The sequence below is a fragment of the Thunnus thynnus genome, chromosome 12 (assembly GCF_963924715.1).
Source record: "Thunnus thynnus chromosome 12, fThuThy2.1, whole genome shotgun sequence".
Classification (NCBI taxonomy): Eukaryota; Metazoa; Chordata; class Actinopteri; order Scombriformes; family Scombridae; genus Thunnus; species Thunnus thynnus.
The window spans coordinates 10,881,877-10,907,818 of record NC_089528.1 but is presented as its reverse complement, the minus strand read 5'-3'; the positions used below and the strand labels follow the sequence as shown (position 1 = coordinate 10,907,818).

Here is a 25,942-nt window from a genome sequence, read left to right as displayed (position 1 = left end):
TTTCTTCTCTGCCACTGACCTGCAGTAACACCAGTGTCTCAACTAAACATGACATATTCTTCAACATCTGGACGGAGAAAACACTTGAAGGGCCTACACACATTAATACGGCATGTTCACTGCTGCCTGCACACGTCGCTTGAGTTCCCCGATTTGTTCCAAGTTGTAGAAATTCAGCCCAGACTCAGCTAGTGTCCTCCAATGACCTCACATCCTGTTTTCCGCACTTCCTTCTGAATGGACCGGTTTGGGACGGTCCTGCCACAGCGCAGCGTGGATCTCTGTTGTGTCGGCGCGTTTCTGCAGACACATGCTGTTAGATCCGCGCTGTTCAGCAGGCTGCAGAGGGCAGCAAGCAGGCTGTGAATGCGGACAGTTTCAACGATTTACTTACCCAACTATGAAACGTCTGACGTGTTGGTAAAGAAGAGAAGAGACATCGGTAAGCTTTTTGCTGTGCGTCAATTTGTGTTAGTTTACTCGGTGATTATGGTGTTTGTGGTGGTTTTACTGGCAGGTAAAGTAAAGACGCTCCATCTCAGCTCAACAGCAACTTGTGAGACGATTATATGAGTGTATTATGTTGGTAAAAGTTACAGACTTCTACTAAAAGTAGTGTATTCACGTGTAGTTTCTATAAGTTGTAGGGTTTCTTAAAAGTAACACATTTGTAACCGGTGGTAGAAAATAACTAAGCACATTTACTCAAGTACTGTGTATAAGTACAGTTTTGAGGTACTTGTACTTTACTTGAGTATTTCCATTTTATGCTCCTTTCTACTTTCTACTCCACTGTATTTATCTGACAGCTTTAGTTACTTTTCAGATGAAGATTTGACATAATGGATAATATAACAAGCTTTTAAAATACAACACATTGTTAAAGATGAAACCAGTGGTTTACAACCTTTTTGGCTTTTGACGTTTTACAAAAAGCAGTGTGTAGTCAGGGTCACATTTCACACGTCTATGAGTTGTTAACAGCTCCATTAAATAATGATTTTTCCCTCTAAACTTCTCGCATGGTTTCATTTCAATAAATGTTCAAATAATCCAATATTTCACCAAAAATCAAAGATTAGAGAAAAAGTCCAAAAACTGAAAACAGATTTGTGTATCAGAACTTTGTTTTCTCTTCTTTTCTCTCCCATTAATCATCTCACGACCCCTCAGGTTTATCTGGTGACCCTTTGGAGGGGCCCAACCCCTAGGTTGGGAACCACTGGACTAAACTAGCTAACTGTACATAAAGTAGTTGAAACTAGCTCCACCTCCAGCAGCTACAGCAGTGTCATGCTGCTCCAACACTGATGCTTCAGCATTAATAATCTAATGATGTCATACATAATAACATATCAGTCAGAGGAACCAAACTACTACTTTTACTGCAATACTTTAACTACATCAAGCTGATAATACTTATGTACTTTTACTTAAGTAGGATTTTTCATGCAGGACTTTTACTTGTAATGGAGTATTTTACGTTACTGTATTGGTGCTTTTACTTAAGTAAAGGATCTGAATACTTCTTCCATCTCTGTTTGTTACTGAATATATGATTGTTCAGTGTCTTAACGTAAATATTCACCACCTTGAACTTTTTGTTTTATTATTTTTCAACTTTGAATTATTTTATGACACAATAACTTTCATTATATAATTGTTAATAATGATATTAAAGTCCAAATTAGTACACAAACATAAAATTGCATAAGTATTGACACCCTTCAAGTCAATATTTAGTTAGAGACACAGTACAGCCGTTACAGCCTGGAGGATAGGATCTGTCAGCTTTGCAAATTTGCTGCAAATTTTCCACCTTGTTTTTTTTTTTTTTTTCCCCAAAATGTCTGTGTAAACTTCTGTCAGCTGCGTGGCCTCCCTGCCTGAATAACAATTCTGAAGTCCAGCCACAAATTCTGGATGGATTAAGGTCTGGACTTAGATTTGGCTGCTCCAAGACTTAAACATTGTTGTGTTGCAGTCATTCCTTTGTAGCTTTGGCTTTATGTTTGGGATCTTTGTCTTGCTGGAAAAATAATTCTTATCCCAAGTTTCTCCTGCAGACTGCAGCACCTTTTCCTCTTTTCTCTGTATCTTGTTGTATTCATGTCACCCTCTACCATCAAGTCCTGCTTCAAAGAAACAGCTTGATGCTGCAACCACCTGGGTTCATAGTGGGGATGGTGTGTGTCTGGTGATGTTGAAGCCTAAACTGAACACAGTATAACAGATAAAAGTCTCAGTTTTGGTCTCATCAGCCCATAAAATCATCATATTTTCGGTGTGTCATTGTAAATGGTGTGAGTGCTTATGTGTTATATGATTCTATGATTCTATGATTATTATATTATATGATTATACTTCATTTAGATCCATTTGTTTTCACTTTGGCATTATTTAAGTAGTATTTTTCTCTTCTAAGTGTCAACAAGTAACTGATTCAGTTGTAAAACAGAACACGAGAGTCCAAAGGGGCTGTAAATGCCATAAAATATGTCAGAGATGTTAAAAAGTAGAGTGCTTTACTTTCCTCTGTCTGGTGTCTTTGTCAGATTTGCAGGATTGTCTTTGTGTTCACAAATGACGGTGCTTATTGAGCGGTCAGATCAGATGGACTGTCAGTCAAAGGTTACTGTGGGTGTAACTGTTATTGAAACATGATATTGTGTGCATGGTGCAAAGGTTCTTACATATTACAGCCTACACTGCACTGTGTCATTGTTTAACACCACAACAATATATCACATATTGGTCACATTTATTGTGCAACATCAATTAAAGCCGTCACTAAAGTTGTCAATAGAGTCGCCACATTTTGTAGATCAGATGTTTTTTAATACATTCAGCACAACATGGTAAAGTGTAGGATTTAAACTAGAGTGAATACAACTTGATAATCAGCTTTTTTGATACGATGAAAAAAAGAAATCAACTGCAATCAAGTGAAAGTTAAGCTAATTCAGTTGTATTTGTGGAGAAATATTTGAAATATGTGGAGTTTTGAACCTGTCCTGAGAAAAACTGATGTGGACTGGATTAATATTTGCAGTGACCAAATGATACAGTAGCATTTTAGTATTTCACTTTTCCCCGTCAGCGAATGTCCTTGGAAGTTCATGAGTCAACAATATCAGGAACAAGAGCGTAAGAAGGAAGAAGGTAGGTGACGGATAGTCAGCAGAGGCTTTGAACGCTGTCTGTTTATGTGGCTTCCATGAGGCAGGTACGTGTTGCGGTTCAGACAGGTTGTTACTTGCCAGAGAGACCTTTCTTCCTTATAGGCAGCTCAATATTTACTAAGTAGGTTAGGATAAGGTAAGGATTGTTGCTGCTATACTCGGAGGTGCATGTTATAATAAAAAATGTAATCTCACATTCCACTTCTCCTGAATATTAACTTGTATGATAGAAAAGTAAATGAATCACCGACAGCCTTTACCTGTTTGAGCGGTTTTTGCTTCAGAAACCATAAAACTAAATCCCGTGAAGCACCTTGACCGAGATTGAAGTTGCAACACCTTCGCTGACCACATGGCGTTGAAGACTTCCTTCTGTGATAAGAAAGTTTCTGCAGTTAAAACACCTGTTGGAAATATAGTGTATGATGTGTTCTGTCTTTCTTTTTCTTTGTAGTTGTTGCACTTAAGACAGAATGAAGATCAGAGAGGTGAAGATCATCAACCAGGGCCTGGAGGATGAGATGGTAAATATCACTTCCCATTTTAGCGCCACCCTGCACGTGTTCATTTCTGTTCTGCTGGAGAATTCATCACCACTTATTTTGCAATGCAAGTGTAATGAAGTTTTTGGAGGGAAACAGAGGCTGGCTGTCAATAACGAAATCATTCTGAGATGTTAATTAACTATGTTATTATGTATTATTATTTAATGTGGGCACAGAACAATAACACATTCCTGGTTCACTTCTGGTGGAAACATCACAAAAAGGAACAGTGCAGGATGGAGAATTCAAAGTGACATGGTTGATAGACCGATGAAATAAGTTAATTTGTAAGTAAATTGTTGGGACCATGTGTCACAATGCTTAAACTTTTGGAGATTTGAATTAACTCAATCATGTCACTACACAAATAAAAAAAACTAGCGTAAAAGTTTAGATTGACTGGTCTGAGGCTGATGTAAGAGGAAAAGCGTTGTCACTGTCACATTACATTTCTGCTTTTTTAAAAATCTACCTTCTGTATCAAACCACACAGCAGTGTGTTCGTCTGTTCATGTGAGTGTGTTTCTGTGCAGGAGGTGTGGGGGTACCGGCCCTGTCTGTGGAAGATGATCCTGGTGGGAGTCGGCTCTGTTTGCTCCGGTGGTCTCCTGCTGCTTCTGCTCTACTGGCTGCCCGAATGGGGCGTCAAAGGCACCTGCACACACACCTCGCTGAGGGACGCACACACACTTCTGCTCAGGACCACGGTAGAGAAACAGCAGACCTTACTTTCCTTCTCACACATTTGACTTGTTGGTTATTTCTGTCATACACTGTTTCCATACTAGAAAATTATATGTACATATTTGTCGATGAGGCACTTGACAATGAATGAATGAAATGTCAGGGGATCACAAGAATTCATCCTGAGAAGCACATGAACGTCTGTAGCACACAATCTATCCAATAGTTGTTGAGATGTTTCACTAAAAATCAAAAATGTGAGGCTGCTGGTGGTGATAGAGGAAAAGTCAGGGGACCATCAAAGTCAGTAGGATTTATCCTCTGGGGACAATGAATGCCTTTAAAATCCATCCTACAGTTGTTGAAATATTTCAGTCTGAACCAAAGTGGTGGTTCAACCGACAAACCAACGACACCCATAGAGCCACGACACTAGCAAACTAAAACGTTTAAGATTTAATTCACTTTCTCTCTGAGTACACACACACGTGACTCTATCGCCTCCTTCTAAGAATTATGAGTTCACTCTCGTGAAGTGAACCACTCCACTGCACACAAATCATCCTGACATTTGTTACATTCTTTGGCACACATACAGTAATATTACATCATGAATGATAAATTCAGTCTCTTCTCACATCCAAGGAAATAAAGTAATTCTCTATATGGTTCTCACAGGATGAGTTCAAGCAGTGGTTTCGGGCCAAAGTACATGTGATGTTTGCTCCAGGGAAGACACCCTTCGACAGTGTGGATCTGCAGTCCATGGCTCACCTACCAAATGGAGATGGAGACCACAGCGTTGGTGCTGTAGATGACGAGCATCATGGGAAATTTGCATATAGTGAGCCTGTTCAGGTATATCAATGGGAATCTGGTTTTCATCATCATCTCGAGTCCGGATTAATTTTCTTGATCATAAATGGCTGATTTGAGCAAAGACACACAATTTAAGTTGAGAGTCTAGATCAGTGATTGGCTTATTTTGAATCATCAGTCGGAATCTAACCGCCTCGTCTCCTCTCCTCTTCTCCTCTAGATCCACTACTTCACCCACCACAGCACTAAATACTACTGGAATGATGTGATACACAACTTTGAATTGTACAAGTAAGAGCCTCACAGGAAATCACTATGCTATTAACTGTCTTATATTAAAAAAATGTATTGATAATTTGTATAACTTCTATTAATGTGACCAAAATACTTGGTACAGTTCATTTCTGACTGTTGCTCTGCACAACTAGAGTAGAAATAAATGTGTGTGACCTTTCTAGAGGCTTGGAGGATGTGAAGGTGAGCTGTGAAAACGTCCACTCCGACCACAGTGCCGGACTCTCTAAAACACTGGAGGACTACAGGTACACACATGCTTTTGTTTTCTTATTTCACTCGCTAATTTATAAAACTTAGTTTCTCAAATGAATTGAAGAGGAAGTACCAGGTCTTACAAGCTGCAGTAAGGTGTTAAGTCTCGTGATGCGTGCTTGCCCACAGGTATGTGGTCATATTAACGTTAAAAGCTGCTTTAAATTATTTTTCAACAGGAGGTTGTTTTTCGGGGAGAATGAGATAGCAGTAAGAGTGCCTTCTTTATTCAAGCTCCTCATAAAGGAGGTGAGTGTTGAGCTCTTCTTGTAATATCAGTTCTGACACTGTTTCTCTTAGCGTACCAATAAAGTCATCATTGCTGTCTGTTAAACATTCAACAGTATGTGTCTTTCTCTTCCTCCATCAGGTGTTGAATCCTTTCTACATCTTCCAGCTCTTCAGTGTTATTCTGTGGAGTGCGGAGGACTACTACTATTACGCTACAGCCATAGTTTTCATGTCTGTCATTTCAATAGCTACCTCACTGTATACAATTAAAAAGGTGAGTCATGTTTGATCCCAGAAAAAAAAGTGTGAAGTGAGGAGAGATATTGTTGACATGCGAAGAGGAGATACAAAAAACATAATGGCAGCTTTTGGTGTAATTCCCTTCCTCTTATAGTGTTTATTCTGCCTGTTGAAATGAAAATTAAATGTTTCCTGTTATAATTTCTTTGGTTTTAGGGTGTCATTTCCTCACTGGGATGTTTTGTATTGTCTAGTGACATTTTGGTGTGTATTTCCAGATGTATTTTTCTCACTCTTTGTCTGTTTTATTTCAGCAATATGTGATGCTACATGACATGGTGGCAGCGCACAGCGTGGTTCGTGTTTCAGTGTGCAGAGGAGATAAAGGCATGTTTTCCTTTTTGATTATAACGCAGCGCTACAGACCACATTAGTGTTATAATGTTTATATCATTAAATTATGACGTGTGTAGAGTAAATAGTATTATGTCATATTACTAGACTGTCCCTCTTTACTTTTTTGTTATTCAGTAATAGAATAATTGGACTATTGATCTCTGCAGAGACGGTGTGTTTGATATAGTTTTCAGTGTCCTCTTTCTTGATCTTGATCACAGATGTTGAACAGGCCATGTCGACTGAGCTTGTGCCTGGTGATGTCATCGTTATTCCAGGGAATGGGATGATCATGCCCTGCGATGCCGTGCTCGTCCATGGAACCTGCATTGTCAACGAGAGCATGTTGACAGGTTGTAGTTCCAGCTTATACTTTACAAGAAGCAGTTTTATTTATTTGACAAACAAATCGTAAGTAAACATGTACTTACTAGCTTTTTCCGGAGCTTTTCAGTGCAACTCATAGTTTTCATCAGCGGTCTGATTTTTTTTTTTTGATTGAAAGCTCCGTTTTTTCAATCATTTAATAATTTTTTTAATCTTGTCCTCAGTTCACATCACACCCAGATTGTACTTTTGACTTGCGTCTTTATCACTATAGCCAGCTGATGTGTCTTAGTACTTCTACTACTACTACTACTACTACTACTACTACTACTACTACTAATAATAATAATAATAATAATGATGGATATCTTTCATAAATAATAATCCAACACAGTCAACTATGTTATTAAAGTCACAGTGGACTATCTCTGTGTGTTATCGTAACGTAGACCATCCATACAGAACATACTGATGAGAGGAATATAGCATCAGGGTTTCCACACAGAATTAAACCAAAACTGCCGAATCAAAGTTGATAAAAAAGAGCATGAAAAGAGCTGATCCGTGCAGCTCGTTGGTGATTTACCACTGGCGCTAATGTCTCTGTAGCATTTTGATATATGATATAATTCCTTTTGGAAGATAAATGTTGGTCTCACAGATGAAATCTAACAATTGTCGCTGCCACATTAGTTTGTCTGAATGTAAATTGAAGCTTCATGTTTTTACTGGACAGAACAACAGCGCTGCCTCTGAGGTTCTATATGTATACTGATAGGTATCACCACATTTCAATAAATATAAATATATTAAAATGAACAGAAAAGTCTATATTAAATTTTGTTTTATTTTATTAAGCTATATAACAGTTTGGATTTTTATTTTAGCTACATTATAGACTGAATAACAATTTACTGCATCTCTCATTCAGTGAGGTCATTTTTTGTGAGAAAAAGTGTTAGTTGAGCTTTGAGTTGAGATATTTTGTCACAGTGCAGTCAGGTAGTTGTGTTGAAGCTGAGCTGCTGCTGTCAACAAGTACGCTGCTGTTCCAACTGAAGAATGACCGGACTGCGTCCTCCCATCTTTGGCAGTTTGCACTCTCGAGTCAAACTTGCCAAGTCCAAACTAGCAAGTTAGCAAGTCTGAACTTGCTGTATTGAGAAAGGCCCTATGTCAAATTAGCTTTAGTCAAACTATATGCTAAGTTTCGACCTAGTCTTGTTTGTTTTTTTTATTGAGTGTCTGTTTGTTCTTCCTTTATCTTCAGGGGAGAGTGTGCCGGTTACTAAGACCAGTCTGCCCAGTTCAGGCGAGGAGGCAGCCATGATCTACAATATGGAGGAGCACAAGAGACACACCCTGTTCTGTGGTACACACGTTATCCAGACCCGCTTCTACGCAGGTGAACTGGTGAAAGCTGTCGTGGTCAGAACAGGTGAGGGAGTGAATTACAGCTGGTTGTGTTGTTGGTGAAAATAGTTTTGCCAGTTCAGCTCTAGTGTACAGACTCACCATACTGGGGTGCACATATTCAGCCGCTACACAGGCTTGACAGGCTCCATGACACTATCAGATTATCAGGCTCTGTTTTAAACTGGTTCCCCTCCTACATCAAACACAAAAGTTTCTTTGTGTCCATTCACAATTTAAATCACAAGAGTTCCAAATTCTCTCTGGAGTTCCACAAGGGTCAATCCTCGGCCCTCTACCTTTTAATCTATACCTGATCTCATTTAGAAATATCATTAAGAATCATAACATATCCAATCATTCATATGCAGATGACACACAGCTCTATATCTCTCTTTCTCCCAATGACCTTAGCCCAGTTGACAACCTGATAAAATGCATTACAGACATAGATTATTGGATGGCAAAAAAATTCTTACTCCTACCTTTTATCATGCACCCTAAAAGCCAATGAACAGGTGAGAAAACCTGCGTGTCATCCTGGATGCTGACCTTAACTTCGAAAATCACATATCAAAATTATATATCATCATATAAATCATCAATCATATATCAAAAGTAAAAAGATTCATATGACAAACCAACTCTGAGAAACTGGGCCACGCATTCATTCTGAACAGATTAGATTACTGCAATGCTCTTTTCACTGAATTATCAAAACATTCAATACAAAGACTTCAACTCATACAGAATTCAGCTGCCAGAGTTCCTATCGGTAGAAGAAAACATCATCACATTACTCCATTACTTCGTTGGCTTAAAATCTTCCTATTGGTTTTTAGGGCACTACATGGTTCAGCTCCCCAGTATATTTCTGACCTGCTCACTGACTATACCCCCATCAGACCTTGCTGGTCTTCAGACGGTGGCTTTCTGGTTGTACTCAGAGTGAGATCAGGAGCTGGTAAAGGTGCATTTAGTTACTGTGGACCTGCCCTCTGAAATGATCTGCCTGATGAGCTGTGATCTATAAAAACTGTACCTACATTTAAAGCTCAGCTCAAAACCTTTCTCAGGCCAATGAACACAGTTAGTGTGTGTGTGTGTGTATGTATTGTCGGTATGTATAAATATAAGTAGTTTTATTATTATTATTATTATTGTTGTTGTTGTTGTTATACCACTGCATTGCATATGCTTGATGTTTTTGTCTCTTTTTAAATGTAAAGCACATTGAGTTTCTTTGTAATGAAAAGCTCTATAAATAAATCTGCCTGCTTTACAAAATGCTATATAATCAAATGTGATTTGTTAAAAGTGTAACATTCTTCATTTACATGTTCCCACAGGGTTTAGTACAGAGAAAGGCCAGCTTGTGCGCTCCATCCTCTACCCCAAACCCACAGACTTCAAACTGTACCGGGATGCTTATCTGTTCCTGCTGTGTCTGGTTGGGGTGGCAGGGATTGGCTTTATCTACACCATCGTCCTCAGTATCATGAACAAGGTATCACTTCTCTAATAGAGGCAAAAATTTTATTTTTTATAAATGTGTAACATTTCAGAAATTATTTTTTTAATCTGTTCTGTGTTACATGTCAGTTTTTGGTTTCTTCTCAATCCCGTCCAGGTTCCAGCTCACACCATCATCATTGAATCTCTGGACATCATCACCATCACTGTGCCCCCTGCCTTACCGGCAGCCATGACAGCTGGTATTGTGTACGCGCAGCGGCGTCTGAAGCAAGTTGGCATCTTTTGCATCAGCCCTCAGAGGATCAACATGTGTGGTCAGCTTAACCTGGTTTGCTTTGACAAGGTAGTTTAATCCACAGCTATCAGGTCATAAAATGTGATTGTATTTGCTACTTAGGAATTTAAGAAATGCAATTTATGAAGATGAATCTCAGGGTCAGTATTAATCAAGCATCTCACCGAACTCTGCTTGACTTTGACTGAATAAAATCTTGACTCAGACTGCGTGAAAATTAGTTAGGAAGCATCCAAACCCACTTCCCAGTTCAAGAACAAGTTCTTGTTTGACTTAATTTCACGGTTTATGACAGTTCTGTGGATCTGCTCGCATGCATTTAAGACGTAAATGCTGTAGTATTGATTCACTTAGAAAACATCCTAATCTATAGTTCCAGCAATGATACTGTTATCCATGTCTTTGAAATATCAGAGGAAGCTGCCTGTAGCATTAAATGTTCTTTTCATAATATCACATCTAGTGAGCAGGGAGTTAAGTTTGATTTTGTTAGGGTAATAAGAGCAATCAAAGTAAAGCTGAAATGAGTAGCCAACATAAAATTAATTTGTAACAATTTTTATCAGTTAATCATTTAAATCATTTATAGCCATGCTAGTGGGGAAGCTGTAATGTCACTTGGTTGGTCAGTTGGTTATGGTCCACCATTTTGGCCCAGACTGAAATATGTCAACAACTATTAGACATTTATGGTCCCAAGTGGATAAGGTTTACTGATGTAGGTGATTCTCTGACTTGTGCTCAGCACCAATACTATACTTGTAAAACTATTCCTGTCAGCCTCAGCTGGACTTTGTATTTAGTGCTGATTAGAAAATGTTGGCATGCTAACATACTAAAACAAAGCAAACTCAAAGCCACAGAAACCTTGATATTTTTAGATTTTAGATAATGTTCCATTAAACTTTTAAACATTTTCACTCATATAAACAGCTGTTACATGTGTTTTATCACAGAACTCTGACTCTGAATAATAATTGGAAAAGGAAAAAAAAAGTTTCTGAACTGATATGTTTGTTTGGTTTACAGTCAATATATAAATCAGAGCTTTCATAAGTCTGACTTTCCCATTTGCAATTGTTACTTGGATGTTGATGTGAAAGCTATAAACAAGTTTAAAGCTTGTAATTAAAACAACTGATTTGACATGAACACAGCTTCAACCTACTGAACTCAGTGCACTGTCGGTCTCAATCTACTCGGTTGACAGGAGGGGCTGATTTATTGGAATAGAGCCTAGATCTTTTGTTGGTGGAAACCGCCCCAAATGGTACAAAAAGTAGCCAAAATTATCATGACCCGCAAGAGACTTTTTACCCGCCCAATTAAATAAAAAGTAGCCCAGTTAAGTGGAAATCTGCCAACACTGCTGGAAACTTGTGTCAGACATTCTTCACTACTTTCTGACATTTTGTAGAGCCAATGGTTAACTGAGAATATAATTTGCAGATTAATTTAAAATGAAAATAATCATTAGTTGCAGCCATAAATTAAAGTTTAGGTTTGTAATTGTTCAGATGGTTGGCTGTGTGTCTAAACTCCTTACATCTTGAATGTGTTGTTTTAACTTGTCTTTGCATAGTTGACAGTTGATTTATTTTGTGGTCAGGTTATAAATACAGTATGTGTGCATGTTGTTGCATTAACATGTCAGAACTGAGAGAGAACTCTCTCTGATTACTGGTATAGATGAATAAAAGATGTCAAATAGGTTCATTAAATCCTTTTAGCTTCATGATGTAAAAATAGGTCTAAATTTCCCTCCCTCTAATCGTTTTGGGCTTTTAGAGGGATTTATTTGGGCTAGTATTCCTCCTCTGAGGCGTAATTAATACGGCCAGGGTTGATACATCTTAATGTGCATTGTTAATGGTCTGTATTTTTCCTTCAGACTGGTACTCTCACAGAGGATGGTTTGGACTTGTGGGGTATTCAGAGAGCAGAAGATGGCAGGTAGGCAAATATTGTTGTAGTGTAATAGTTGTAGTGTAATCGATTAGAAGAAACCAGATTTTTGGATTTTTAGATCTGAAAAGGAATTTTCATACCATTACTAGGTTACTTTTTCCTTTTAAATTCCTCAAGAGTGTATTTTTGTCCATGTGTTTTCATCCATCACATGTATAGGTGTGGATGTGTTAAAGGATATCTTTTACCTTTTAACCACCTTTGTGTAGAGGAGACATTCCCCAAGCATCTGTTTTTCAGATCATTTTCATAAAAAAAATAAATTTTTAGCCACATGGAGCTTTATTTTTTTCAGGATATCTAATAGTCTTTTAATAAAAGTGATGTGTTGCTGTAAAGCTGAGATAAGACGACTGCAACTCCACAAAACAAACTGCAACAACTGGAGAGAAAAATATATTCACCAAAGTCTAAATTTCCAAGAGGTCTGTTCACAGAAATGGATATAAAAGCACTATTTTGTCCTCTGGAGTTGCTATCATCATTTATTCCCACTGGATGTTTTGATTCTTATCTCTCTTTGGAAAATGGATTCTTGTTTGTCTGGAAAATAATATTTTTATGGGGTTTCCACATGATGTCATTAGTAACCACATAAGCACTTATATAATCGTATATTTAATTATTGTTGGCAATTTGCTCTTTTCATACTCACAAACAGTCTAGTTGTTGAGTTTGTCCCTCCCTCTTCATTACAGCTTTTCTCCTCCGGAGTCTGAGGCAGCTAAAGAGAGTCTGGTGAACACTACATTTGTGGCCTGCATGGCCGCCTGCCACTCACTGACCAAGATAGAGGGTGAACTTTCTGGAGACCCTTTAGACCTCAAGATGTTCAGCGCCACCGGCTGGGTAAGGAACAGAGAGCGTCTACACCCAACATGCTTAGACACAGGCACCTTTAAGCAGCACGGATACCAGTCTGTACATGAATTATGCAGCACCCTGCTTGTCGCCTTGGCAGAGCAAGCTCCTCTTGGCTAATATGGTCCAAGCGTGGTATCATGGAGACCCCTGAAAGGCAGCAAATGCCTTTGGAACTGAAGCTCAGTTTCTGTCACACCAGACACAGTGTACTAGAGTAAATAAGCTCAATGCGTTTTTTAAGATATCACAATAAATCTTTGTTATTTTTTGTTCAGATCCTGGAAGAGCCCACAGAAGAAGAGACTGCACTCCACAATCCCATAATGCCCACCGTTGTGCGACCTCCGAAGCAAGTCGTCCCTGAAGCCAATCAGAACAATCCACTAACTCAGAATCTGGTAGTTACTATTTACTGATCAGTGCATTTGTTTATGCTTGTGAACTAGTGTTAAGAATTAAGTTGTCATTCAATCCTTCTTTTTGTGCAGGAGCTGTCTGAATTATCAGTAAGTTGTCTTTTTAAACTATGTTTGGCATTTCTCTTCCAAAACGTAATTCTTCAATTCAAAATGTGAAAGAAAAACTGATTTGAAAGTTTAGTTGATTCTGACAACATGCGACTTTTACTCCTTAGTCCTGTGAGATCGGTATTGTGCGCCAGTTCCCCTTCTCCTCGGCACTGCAGAGAATGAGTGTGGTGGTCAGGAGGCTGGGGGAAAAACACATGGATGCCTACCTGAAAGGGGCACCAGAGATTGTGGCCAGCCTCTGCAAACAGCACACAGGTCAGACACTCTTGTCTTGTATCTTAAAGGTCAGGATGGGTACTTCCTGCCTCTCCTCCCTGCCTATAAAATAAATAATGCACTCAGCTAATAAAGGCCAGACTTGCTAACCTAGCAGCTGACCTCTGCTGTGTTTGACTCTCTTCAGTCCCGCAGAGTTTCACAGAAACTCTGGAGACCTACACCAGGCAGGGCTTCAGGGTTATTGCCCTGGCATATCGACAGCTGGAGTCCAAACTCTCTTGGCACAAAGTCCAGAGCCTTGGCAGGTACGCTTCCCTTCACAGATAAAACTGTTGCACTGTTGCACTGTTACACGTCATGTCAGTACATGTGGGTATAAAAACATCCCGCCTTGGAATGTGGTAAATCTTTAAAAGAATGTAATTGCTCATGTAGCTTGTATTTCCCATTTTGATGTCTGGAGGGCTTAGTTCATCTGATAATGGGACAAACATAGATCATATGACATGAAGTTCAAATATTTGCAGTCCTGCTTCAAAACAGTGTGAGAGCAGAAAATGTTCCAGCTGTGTAAAACATGAGCAAATATCAGGTTTTGGTGTCAGGCCCTCAGGATGAACCTCTAAGCTATTTGCTAGACTCACTATTTTGCAACAATATAATACAGGGAGAAATCCATTAAAGGAAAAACACTAAAGACATAAGTCTCTGCCTTTCATGTGCAATGCAGCCACAGTATTCTGTTTATAGTGCAGCTCCCCAAGAAGAGACTTGAGCTACCCCGAAAAGGTCAAAAGTTCGGGAATGGGTGGATCTCCAAAAAAATAAATCTTCTTCTTTCAGCTGTTCCCCTTAGGGGTCACCACAGCGGATCATCCATTTCCATCTCTCCCTGTCCTCTGCAGCTTCTTCTGTCGCACCAACCACCAACATGTCTTCACTCACCATATCCATAAACCTCCTCTTTGGTCTTCCTCTTTTCCTCTTGCCTGGCAACTCCATCTTCATCCTCTTTCTTCCAACATAACCAGCATCCTTCCTCCGCAAATGTCCAAACCATCTCAATCTCGCCTCTCAGTTTGTCTCCAAACTGTCCAACCTGAGCTGTGCCTCTAATATACTCATTCCTAATCTGTCTACCCTCGTCAATTCTAGCATCTTCAACTCTGCCACCTCCAGCTCTGCCTCCTGTCTTGTCCATACAACATAGTTGGTCTCTCAACCCTCTTGTAAACCTACTCTGTCACTCTTGCTGGTACTCTTCTGTCGCACTCCACCCTGCCTGCACTCTCTTCTTCACCTCCCCTCTGCACTCCACGTTACTTTGAATAGTTGACCTCAAGTATTTAAATTCATCCACCTTCACCACCTCTACTCCTTGCATCCTTACCGTTGCGCTGTCCTCCCTCCGATTCACGCACACGTATTCTGTCTTTGTCCTACTGACTTTCATTCCTCTTCTCTCCACTGTATACCTCCACCTCTCCAGGCTCTCCTCAACCTGCTCCCTACTCTCACTACAGATCACAATGTCATCCGCAACATCATAGTCCACGGAGACTCCTGCCTGATCTTGTCCGTCAACCTGTCCATCACCATTGCAAACAAGAAAGGGCTCAGAGCCAATCATTCCTCATACAATACTACACCTCCTCTCTTGGTACTCTGTCATATACTTTCTCTAGATCCACAAAGACACAATACAACTCCTTCTGACCTTCTCTACACTTCTCCATTAACATTGTCAAATCCAAAAAATACATAATCAACGATTATCTAATAGCATTTCAAATGCTGAAATGAATGATCGCTTTTTTTTAAATAATTAGAATTTTGAAAAAATACAGAGACCTGAAAGCCAGCGTAACTCAAACACTGGGTGCAATTTGGGTCAAAAGGAGTGAATGTGATTATAGACTCACTCACCACAAAATTAGTGAATTACTTTTGCTAGATTTACAAGCCCACATGACCACTCGATTGAAAGCAACAAATTCATGGCTGTCTCTGGATGTTTGTCTGATAAATGTAGGAAATCATTAACCAATGTGGACAAGGCAGATTAGCAGGAAGGCAGGATGTCAGAAAAGTGAATTACAACTCTTCAACTCATATGATGCAGTGAGCATTATGGATTTATGAGGTCTAATAAGCAAAAGTTAAGTTCTTCATTGTTTTTTACCCTCTGAACTCTGATTCTGTAAAGTGACGTGAAACATATTTGAGTATTTGTGACAAACAAATGGTGGTGAAACGCTGAGATGTATGATCTGTGCCTTTCAGGGACCTGATAGAGACCAACATGGAGTTCCTCGGCTTGATCATCATGCAGAACAAAATAAAAGAAGAGACTGCCGGGGTTTTACGTGACTTGCGACAAGCTAACATTCGCACCTTGATGGTTACAGGTAACCCAGCTTAGTGAATTCACTCACTTATTTCACTTGTTTTCTCTGTGGTTTTAGCAGTAAAGTCTGCTATTAATGACTAAAATCATGAATGTTCATGTAGAATCAGTGCATTCCTCCTTCCCTTCACTCTGTCTTTGTTTTTGTTTTTGTTAGGCGACAACATGTTGACGGCGATATCAGTGGCTCGAGACTGCGGGATGATCCGTCCACATGAGAAAGTCATCATAGCAGATGCTGTGCCTCCAAAGGATTTCCACCCTGCTAGTATCACGTGGCATTACACTGAAAACCCTGTTCAGACTGTCAAGGACACTCAGGTAAGACAGAAAGTTACAGGTAGAATGTTTGTAACCCACCATCAATCAGGAATAGAGACTTTGGTGGCTCTGGAAAATCTGTATAGTCTGTTCTCTTTCCCATAATTTACTCTCTCTGGTAATTACACCAGCTACAGACACTGTGTATCTGGTACACTGTGGTGAAAGCTGCAGTTCGTTTTGTTCAGTTCTGCTCTCTTAGCATCTGCAGATACTCATATGATGTCATCATCTGTCTTATCAGACCAATAATGCCTTGTATTTGGGGCTGTTTCCTGCCTGTGAGAGAGTGTACTTACTCCTGCTAAACTGCTCTGCACTTTGCTACACAGAAGAACTGCATGTTCAGGCTTTTTGCAGTTGTTTGTGCCACTCAAGTTCAAAATTAAAATGTTTTCAAATGTCTGAACAAACTAAAGGAATTAAAACTGCAGTGTTAAAAGAAACCACTCAAACATGCTCAGTATGCAAGTATCTTTGATTGAATTCACAGGAAGGTGTCTGCAACGAGGGCTGAAAGCAACATTTCTCAGGTTAAATCTGAAGCCTTTAAGTGTGGTGTTCTTGTAAGAACTGCTTCATTGTTTTTCTTCTTATGTCTTTCCTCTTGCTTTCAGACTGTGGAGATCAGTCTGGAGGAAGGGCTGTATGATGAGCAGCTGGCTCAGCAGGACCAAAGCTATCACTTCGCTGTGAGTGGCCGAGACTTTGCTGTCATCACTGAGCACTTCCCTCAACTAGTCCAGAAGGTAAAAAGATGGCAGGTGAAGTTTAAGTTGATTTCTGTGTGGCTTCATGCTGACTGGATGTTCCTGTAATCCTTTGTCTCTCCACGTGGGGGCACTGCAGCTCGTGCTTAGAGCCACCGTGTTCGCCCGAATGGCTCCTGACCAGAAGACTCAGCTGGTAGAAGTCCTGCAGAGCATCGAGTGAGCGTCTCATTTAGTTGTTGAATTCACTTGTTTTAGTTTAGCTGATGAGCTTCATTTCAAGATGATTTCATAGCATCTGCAGCATTTGTTTCATTCACCCAATTCGTTTACCTTCCAGTTACACTGTTGGGATGTGTGGTGATGGTGCTAATGACTGTGGAGTAAGTACTGACGAAGAAGATTTATTTATATGCGCAAATCACAACAGTTTCTGTATAATCTGTTCCTGATTGTAAGGGTGGAGATCAGCTCATTCTGTGCCAAGAACTTCTCTAAATACCTGTGTGTGTGTTCAGAATGGCAATAATGTCTATGAGATGGAAAAAGTACTGAAATCCTTAACTCAAGTTTCTTATTAGAATAAATCTATCTCTGTTCTGGTTAATAATACCATTAAAGCATTATAGTAATGAATCTCTCTCTCTCTCTCTCTCTCTCTCTCTCTGTCAGGCTCTGAAGAGAGCTCACAGTGGGATCTCTCTGTCTGAGCTGGAGGCCTCTGTAGCATCTCCCTTCACCTCCTCCACCTCAAACATCTCCTGTGTCCCAAACCTCATCAGGTAGCCGCTCACTGTGATACTTACACTCTAACACAAGATTTGCAGAGGTTGTGGGATTTTAGGAATAGTTTTGAAAGGTGTGCTGCAGAGAGGAAGATCAGGACATGTCCATGGAGGAGTCATTGAAGAAAAGAGAATTTTACATGGCAGAAATAATCCAAAAATATTCCTTTAACTTTTTTTTAATGATCATTGTTTGCCAAATTCTCCACAGCAGTTCAATTTGTATAGAAGTGTTACGATACACAATACAGGATTCTCAGTTTGATGCACTCATAACTCACTCAGAGGTCTGACAGTTCAAAAAATAATTTTTATATCTCTTTAACTTGAACTTTAATATGCATTCCTGGTTTTTCCTGAGTTTCAAAATGTGAAATATTGTATGAATTTATATTGTGGTCACAGAAGTTAAATAGCAGCACAAACTGCTGGTCAACTCTGGTTTGTTTTTGATGTTTTGACCTTTCACAGGGAGGGTCGAGCTGCCCTCATTACATCATTCTGCGTGTTCAAGTTCATGGCTCTCTATAGCATCATCCAGTACCTCAGTGTCACGCTGCTCTACTCGGTAAATACACCGTTCTTTCTTGTTTGTACACTTGTGTTTCTTTTTTAGCACTGAGTGAGGAATAATATACTATTATTCGAGTGGCTATGAATAAAATGGGATTTGAAGTGTGTATAAAAATGATTAAGAATTAGATATGTTTGCATCTTTTAGGTTTGACGACAGCTAGCAGGCAAAGCAACATGAACTCATCATGTTATTGTTGCACAGTTAAAGCCAGTGAGTCACAAACGCTGATATGGTTCCCACATGAGATACAGAGGCTTCATGAGCAGCGTAGACGTGAGAAGCAAGTAGAAGCAGCGCTGAATTTAAAAAGATGTGGGAGTTTTCCATTCAGTGAAACAAAGGCAGCGACTGCAAAGTGACATGTCAGATGTCAATTGTTTTTTTTTCCTGGGAAAAGTGTCAGTGAAGGCCATCAGTTAAATATATCATGCGACATAGTACATAGTACATCAGAGCAGAAATGAATGAGCTGTCTGTCTATTATAGATTAAGAGATTGTCTACTGAGTCGTCTGCTGCTGTGTGACTGTTGTGAATATATTTTGAATTTATCATTAATCTCTTCTACAGATTCTCAGCAACTTGGGAGACTTCCAGTTCCTCTTTATTGACCTTACCATCATTCTTATCATTGCCTTTACAAGTGAGTAGCATGACGACGTGCACTGGAAAGCTTTTAATCTGTGCTTGAAGTCGAAGCCAAGCTCATGATATTCAGTACTGACATGTAGTCATTTCCATTCTTGGAAAACAACTTGCTGACTGGTTTGTGTCTGTGTTTAGTGAGTCTGAACCCGGCGTGGAAGGAGCTGGTGTGCCAACGCCCCCCGTCCAGTCTCATCTCTGGCCCGCTGCTCTGCTCGGTTTTGACCCAGATCCTCACCTGCATGGTCTTCCAGGTCCTGGCTTTCCTCTTAGTACGACAGCAGAGCTGGTACGAGACATGGACGCCCCTCTCAGAGTGAGTAACATAGATTATTACTAAATAAGCTCTGAAATGAAACGCCTGATTTGTCAAGACAAGCTGTAAATGTCTTTTTTCTTGTCTTGTTGTTTGGCTCTTGTGGACTTCTGTATGCAATTTCTAACACTGAGAAAATCTGACTAAAACAATGGGTCAGTCACGTGCACATGGCAGACATGTCGAGCTGTGTGCTGATTGGCTACACAGTGTGCTGCCTGGTTAATCTGGCTAATATTAGATGAATCCAGCAAAAAAGAAAAAATGTGGATAAAGAAAAAAAAGAGTGAATTTTAAACAAAATCTCTGAATTTTCTCTTGTTTTTAGTCTTCACCTTCCTGACACAACATAACTCTGAAATGGGGATCAATTAGCCAGCCAGTCAAATGTTATTCATGCACTTTTTGCACAGTGTAAGCTGGTTATAGACAAGAACGGAGAAAAACACAAATCAGAAAAAGGTCTGGAAAATATGACCACTAATACTCACATTCTAGCCTTCAGCTTGTTTTTCTCTACATTGCTGACTTATTAAAACAGAAATGTCTATTTAATCTCTGCATTTACTCTCCTCTCTTCTCCCGCAGTGCCTGTAATGTTTCCAGCTACAGTCTCCCTCACAGGCTCAATGTAACAACCTCTCACGACCACAAAAACATCAGGAACTACGAAAACACCACCCTGTTCTACGTCTCCTCCTTCCAGTACTTGGTTGTGGCCATCGTCTTCTCCAAAGGAAAGCCCTTCAGACAGCCCAGCTACAAAAACTGTAGGACTTAGTTTGTATTGTTGAAACGCTGAGTGATTGACGTGATGTGTATGGAAAGAGCTCAGTATCAGCACAGAATGAGTTGGAATTTGTCAGGCACATTTTGAACTGCTGAGTTTTTTAAAAATGCTGAAAAAAAAAACATTTAGATTTATAAGACATATTTTTAAGTCAGCTGATCGAAAAGTGAACATACATTACTTTTTATTTACATTTAGCATTCATTTTAAATTAAGTTCTCCAACTTCGAATTCAGTTTCCTGGAAATGATTATATTATGTAATTCCCAGAATGACAACTGAGAGGCTTCTCTAAATCCAATTGATCACATTAATATGAGCATAAAATATAAATGTTTACAATTACAATCTTTACTGACACTAATCTCTTTCCATATATGTGTGTGTCATGTGCTTGCAAGTTGAAAACAACCATTTGTTCTGTTGTTCCACTAAATTTCTGTGTTTTTGTGTCATAAGGGCCGTTCATGCTGTCCAGCGTCAGTCTGTATTCTTTTCTCTTCTTTATCATGCTGTATCCTATTCCTGCCATCGACAGCTTCCTGGAGGTAAAACTTGTTTTTCTGGATGTTTTTGCACGGGTTGCTCTGAATTATGTAGCGTTTAACATGCTGATTTTAGACTTGAACATCAGAAAAGATAAAGAAACAACGCTGTTTGCGGAAAGCAGTTGAGATGTTGCATGAAGAGATGGAAACCGTGTGTGTGGTGTATTCAGTGCTCATCCTGTTGCTCTGCCTCCCTTCAGATTGTGTGTGTTCCTCATGACTGGCGCATTACACTGGTCATCATTATCATAATGAATGCGGCCGTGTCTTTCGTGCTGGAGGTACGCTTTAGAGACATCACACCCTACAAGCTCTCTGCTCTCTTTTAGCAAATTTAACTGATCTCTCTCTTTTTCCTTTTGAAAAGCTGTGATTTGCATGCGTTCATTGTTCCCACCGATTCACGATAAATCACTTCCTAATGAATGAAATCAACAAATCATTTTTTTTAATTTTTCCATTTAATCTCCAGAGTTATTTCTATTTTTGGTGCATTTCTGTGGCTGTAACTCAATCTTCATGATCAGCTGATTCTCAAGTTCCCACTGAAATCTCCCGTAGATTTTGATCGTTGACATCATCTTGTGGAAGCTAGTTTTCAGAGACAATCGGGGGGTAAATCAGCCCGTCAAGTCCCCCCCCGCTGACACACCTCAGGTTGGCAAGCTTTTGACTTCACTCAGTTTTTATTTTTGTCTGTCACTGTCTAGATAGTAATGCTTTTTGCTTCTCTTGCTTCCTTGCTTTGTATTTTCCATTTACATGTTGTGAATGCATAAATTATTAGTGAATAATGTTAAACTTTGTATTACTCAACAGGTCATCTTTCATTTGGCTACATTTTATCAGATTGTTTGAGTTGAAAAGTGTATTAAACCAGTTCTGGCTGATCTTATGAATCCATCACAGTCTTTTCACAGATTTATATTTATTTCTCAACTCTGTTCAATTATCTATGGCGGCCAGAAGGGAGTGCAAAGTAAGAAATACATTGTACAGTGTGACTGACTGTTGTTTGACAAGTTACAGATGCTGCAAACCTGCAAGTTGCTGCACATTTGTCATCAAACACTTGTTATGCTTGAAAAATAAAAATGTTGCAATAATGTTGCAAAAATTCAACGTCATCTTACAATCGTCAGCCACTCTCATGTTTTCCTGTAAATTCAAAGAACATATTGTGATTCAATTTGCAATTTGAAAAAAGAACCAAAATAGAGGTGATTTGGTCACATGATTACAGGAAATTAGTTCCTGAAGAGATGTTGTGAAAATATCTATGAAGCTGGCTCACTAACGAACTCTTTCTGTGTCCTACGTTCACACTGAACGTGTACTTTCTCAGATGGCCAATGACCGCTGGGGCTCAGCCTGCCTCTCCTGGTTGTTCTGTAGGAAAAACAAGCCCCCCAGGGTCCTCTACAAGCTTCTGGCCCTGGAGCTGCAGGACGACGCTGAGTGGCCCCCCAGACCCTCCGCTGTCACCTATGCCAGAGCTCCTCAGTCCCACATCTCTGCCCCACTTTGACATCAATGTGACCACCAACCAAACCTGCACAGACTAAACCTAAAGCCCCCAACAAATGTGTGCTGACTTAGCTTGAATTGAGCCCAGAGATGTAACGGATGACGAGGCCTCAAACTGTAACAACTGACTGACACTGTGAGCTGCTCAAACATAAAGTTCTCTTACATTTCACCTCATCAAAATGCACAGACACCCTACAACTGGATTTCACCTGTACTGTCACATCAACCTGGTGATACTTGAGCAAGAGGCCTCTGTTAAGATGACTGGATGTCTTAGTAACCACATTGTACTCACTGTTGATGAAATTGGCTGATAGTTTCTCTGTTGGGGTCTAAAAGCACTGGATGAAAGTGAAAACCCAGTCTTCCGCTAATATTATCTGCTGCTAAAATGTGAAAGTTTAAAAAACCACAATAGATGGACCACATGGATTCAAAGAAACATGAGAGTCTTAAGTCTGTTTGCAAGTTTATGAACGTGACTGGTACTGTTGTATTTTATAAGACAGAAAATGGTTTGCTATCTGATTCTTCCTGTGGAAGAGAGACACAGAAATTTCTGGGACCCTTTTTAAATTTTCATCATCAGTCCCCCAGCGTGTGCGTGCGTGTGTGTGTGTGTGTGAGAGAGAGAGAGAGAGAGAGAGAGAGACCAAGACTGAGGTTAATGAATAAGAGACTCCAACTTTACCATTTCAGTGTCCCTCAGTTGCATTATAAAATGTTCTTTTACTCAATATATTGCAAGGAATTAATAAGTAACACTAATTGCATCAGTTAAAATCACTAAGGTACTGTACATAACTGATCATGTTTGAATTAATCGATTAAAGCAATTACAATAATCGAAACAAATCAGTGAGACACTTGCTGCTGTGATAATTTTATAACAGTTGATTTTAACATGATTTTTATATATAATATTTTTATGTAACTTTGTTTACAGCTGTTTTATGTATATTTTTCTAGTTGCAAAATGAAATAAATGTGAAAATATGTAAATTAATCACCAAAATTTCCCCTTTATTACAATAAAAAAGAGCAGCTTTTTTCAAGGGAATGTGTTCTTGAAAGTTGTAATACAGCATTTCTTTTTATTTTCTTATTTCTTCAAAGTGATAAAAATGTTTCAGTATGTGTCAACAAATATCTCTGTTGTTTGCTCTGCAGAACTCCCATTACATTTCCTAATAAATCTGTATATTAAACCACTCTTGCGTGCTTCGTGGGGGGCTGACCTTGGTCACACTTTTTCAGCCAAGACTTACTGATCAATTATGGGCTTTCCCAGCCTCCTCGCTGCCTGGCATATGGGCGCTTAAAGGCGCGAGAGTGGAGGAGAAAGAGGGGTATCATTTCATGTGGAGATCAGGGCCTATAGGCAGTGAATGGGTGGATTTAGGGGGGACTGTGAATGAGGGATAGGGGGTCCTTGGTTGTACCAAAAGAAAAGAATCTCCCACAGATCAGGGAAGAGCCTTTTTGGGAATATTCATGATGAGGATGAGGAGGCATCATGAATTCATGTGTGTCTCCAACTTGCACGGATCATCTTTTCAGTAAACACTGATGTGTACAGAGCCAAGATGTCTTGCTTTCGATCCGTGTTTGCGATGTAGTTTCGTGGATAGTGTTGCCTCTCCACAAAGCAATATGGGTTTTTGTGTACACTCTGCTGTATTCCTTTTGTATCGGCGGAGCAACAGATGGAGACTGGTGGAAAGACATAAAGAAGCTAAAACACACAGCCTTTCTTCCTCACAGCTAGCTACTTGGTGAAAAAGATTTTCTCAAGCTTGTGCTCAGACGTGTGCTATTTCAAACATTTTGGACTTCATCTCCTTTCTCTTTTGCCCATACGTTTTTTGTTTGAGTTGTGTACTTTCAAGATTTGGGACTATCCACACAGTCTTTGTTTACTGTTTCTTTACTTACAATGGTTCCCACAGAGCAATCAGGCCTGCTCAGACTATTTTGTAGAGTGGCAGCCACTGTAGCACACTTTTCTGCATCAGAGTTGTTATTTCAGGCACTTTTTCAAGGTAACACATACACAGTAACTATAGAAAAACACACACACACACATGCTTTTGTATATTTGTAGTCTGCAGGCAGACGCCGATCTGCTGCAGCTTCTCTAAAGGTTGTTGGACGCTCATAAGGCCCTCGTCTTGATTAATAGTCAGGACACAAGGCCAACCTGATGCTCACTTACGGTTCACTTCATTTTACAGATGACACAAAGGCACCCACGTCTGGTAAAAGGTCTGTGACCCACCAGACGGTCACAAAGCCCTTCTCCTCCCTCCTGTCCCCTAAGCATGGGCTCCTTCCCTGGGCCTTCGTGGCGTCCCTGTCCCCTTCCTTTATCAGTGCCTCCGGGCCTGAATGGGCTCTGTGGTTGGTCAATAAATTCAGTGATTCAGGGGGTGGACAGTTGCAGCCGTGTTAACGTTTGTTCACAGGCTTGTCGGAGGGACGGGCCCCGCCCCGAGGCTCTTTGTCTCCTGTGGTCCCTCAACAGGTTAGAAGTCAATGGAGGGCCTTGTGCGGAGGTGGCAGGGGCATGGATGGAGCCGCCTCTCACATGGCATTCACACAGGGGGAGGACCAGTTCGGATCACTGTGACACTTGTTAGTGTGGGGCCACACAACATCGCTGGGCTGCCTCTCTCGCTCTCCCCGAGGGCCTGTGCGATATCCAGCACTTTAAACAAACTAATGGTTGAGGTTGCAGGGTTGCGTTGGGGTAAGATGATCTGCACTCAGAGGCCTGCAGCGACCAGGCTGAAAAGAAGTTCACAAGTGTATCTTACAATCTCAGTTTACAGATCAGACTCACAATAAAAATGAGGTCAGGCCTTCATTTGGTCAACAATCTACAGTGATGGTAGATCCAGTCTTTAAATTTGGGATAAGAATATCACCGATTCACTTCTGTGGCCCCTAAAGTTGCCGCACTGTTGCCGAGTTATAGCCGGTTTCTCAGGCTCAGCTGGGCTAAAGCATGGGAACAGCCACACTGGGAGAAAGGAGACACAGAAAGCCATAGATAGAGAAATGCACAAACAGAGGAGGGCTTTAGGAGACAGAAAGCAGCGGACAGAAAAAGACGCACAGAGACTGAAGAGGGACTTAGAGCCATGACTGAAGTCTAACTGTCATGAGAAGATGAGAGTTGCCATGGCCACCCAGGAGCCACCCAGCAAGCATGTGAGTAGGGGAGGCTCGGGGCCAGGGGCTTGGGCCCGGGCTGGTGGATCACATGCACTAACCAGGGATTATGTGCATAAGTGATGAGCACTAAGCCGGCAGGTGAAGAAGAGAGGCCCTGGGACAAGGAGCACGCCATCCCTCTGGACAGCTCCCCGTAAAGAGCAGGGACTTTTTCCCAAGTGAGGCTGATCTCCCATGTGAAGGGGACTCAGCCAGAGGTCCTCAAGTGCTGAAAGGGCATCCCCCAGGCTGCTTTCACAGCGTAAGTGGCCAAAACGCCGGTCTTGTGAGTCATCTTGAGTGGCAAGAATGGGCCATCTTCACATTCATAAATCCCAACGCAAACACACTCATGGATAT

General features: G+C 40.3%; 1 protein-coding gene across 3 annotated transcripts; it reads left to right on the top strand.

Moving 5' to 3' along the window:
• Positions 1 to 21: 21 nt before the first annotated feature.
• On the top strand, positions 22 to 23,577 carry LOC137193924 (polyamine-transporting ATPase 13A3-like). Of its 3 annotated transcripts, XM_067605377.1 has the most exons (33): positions 23 to 442; positions 3,637 to 3,706; positions 4,261 to 4,434; positions 5,090 to 5,269; positions 5,451 to 5,521; positions 5,689 to 5,772; positions 5,959 to 6,028; positions 6,150 to 6,284; positions 6,565 to 6,637; positions 6,868 to 6,999; positions 8,244 to 8,411; positions 9,736 to 9,893; positions 10,017 to 10,205; positions 12,049 to 12,110; positions 12,824 to 12,974; positions 13,265 to 13,387; positions 13,478 to 13,495; positions 13,624 to 13,774; positions 13,923 to 14,043; positions 16,022 to 16,146; positions 16,303 to 16,466; positions 17,084 to 17,215; positions 17,316 to 17,395; positions 17,517 to 17,559; positions 17,849 to 17,958; positions 18,433 to 18,529; positions 19,108 to 19,180; positions 19,321 to 19,498; positions 20,087 to 20,268; positions 20,748 to 20,836; positions 21,037 to 21,117; positions 21,398 to 21,493; positions 22,182 to 23,577. In XM_067605377.1, exons 2-33 carry the CDS (start codon positions 3,656 to 3,658, stop codon positions 22,362 to 22,364), a joined length of 3,744 nt encoding a protein of 1,247 aa, XP_067461478.1. In that variant the 5' UTR covers positions 23 to 442; positions 3,637 to 3,655; the 3' UTR covers positions 22,365 to 23,577. The 3 variants fall into 3 exon arrangements, with proteins under 3 accessions (XP_067461479.1, XP_067461478.1, XP_067461480.1); XM_067605378.1 differs by lacking the exon at positions 13,478 to 13,495 and having other exon boundaries at positions 22 to 442; XM_067605379.1 differs by lacking the exon at positions 21,398 to 21,493.
• The last annotated feature ends 2,365 nt before the right edge of the window (positions 23,578 to 25,942 follow it).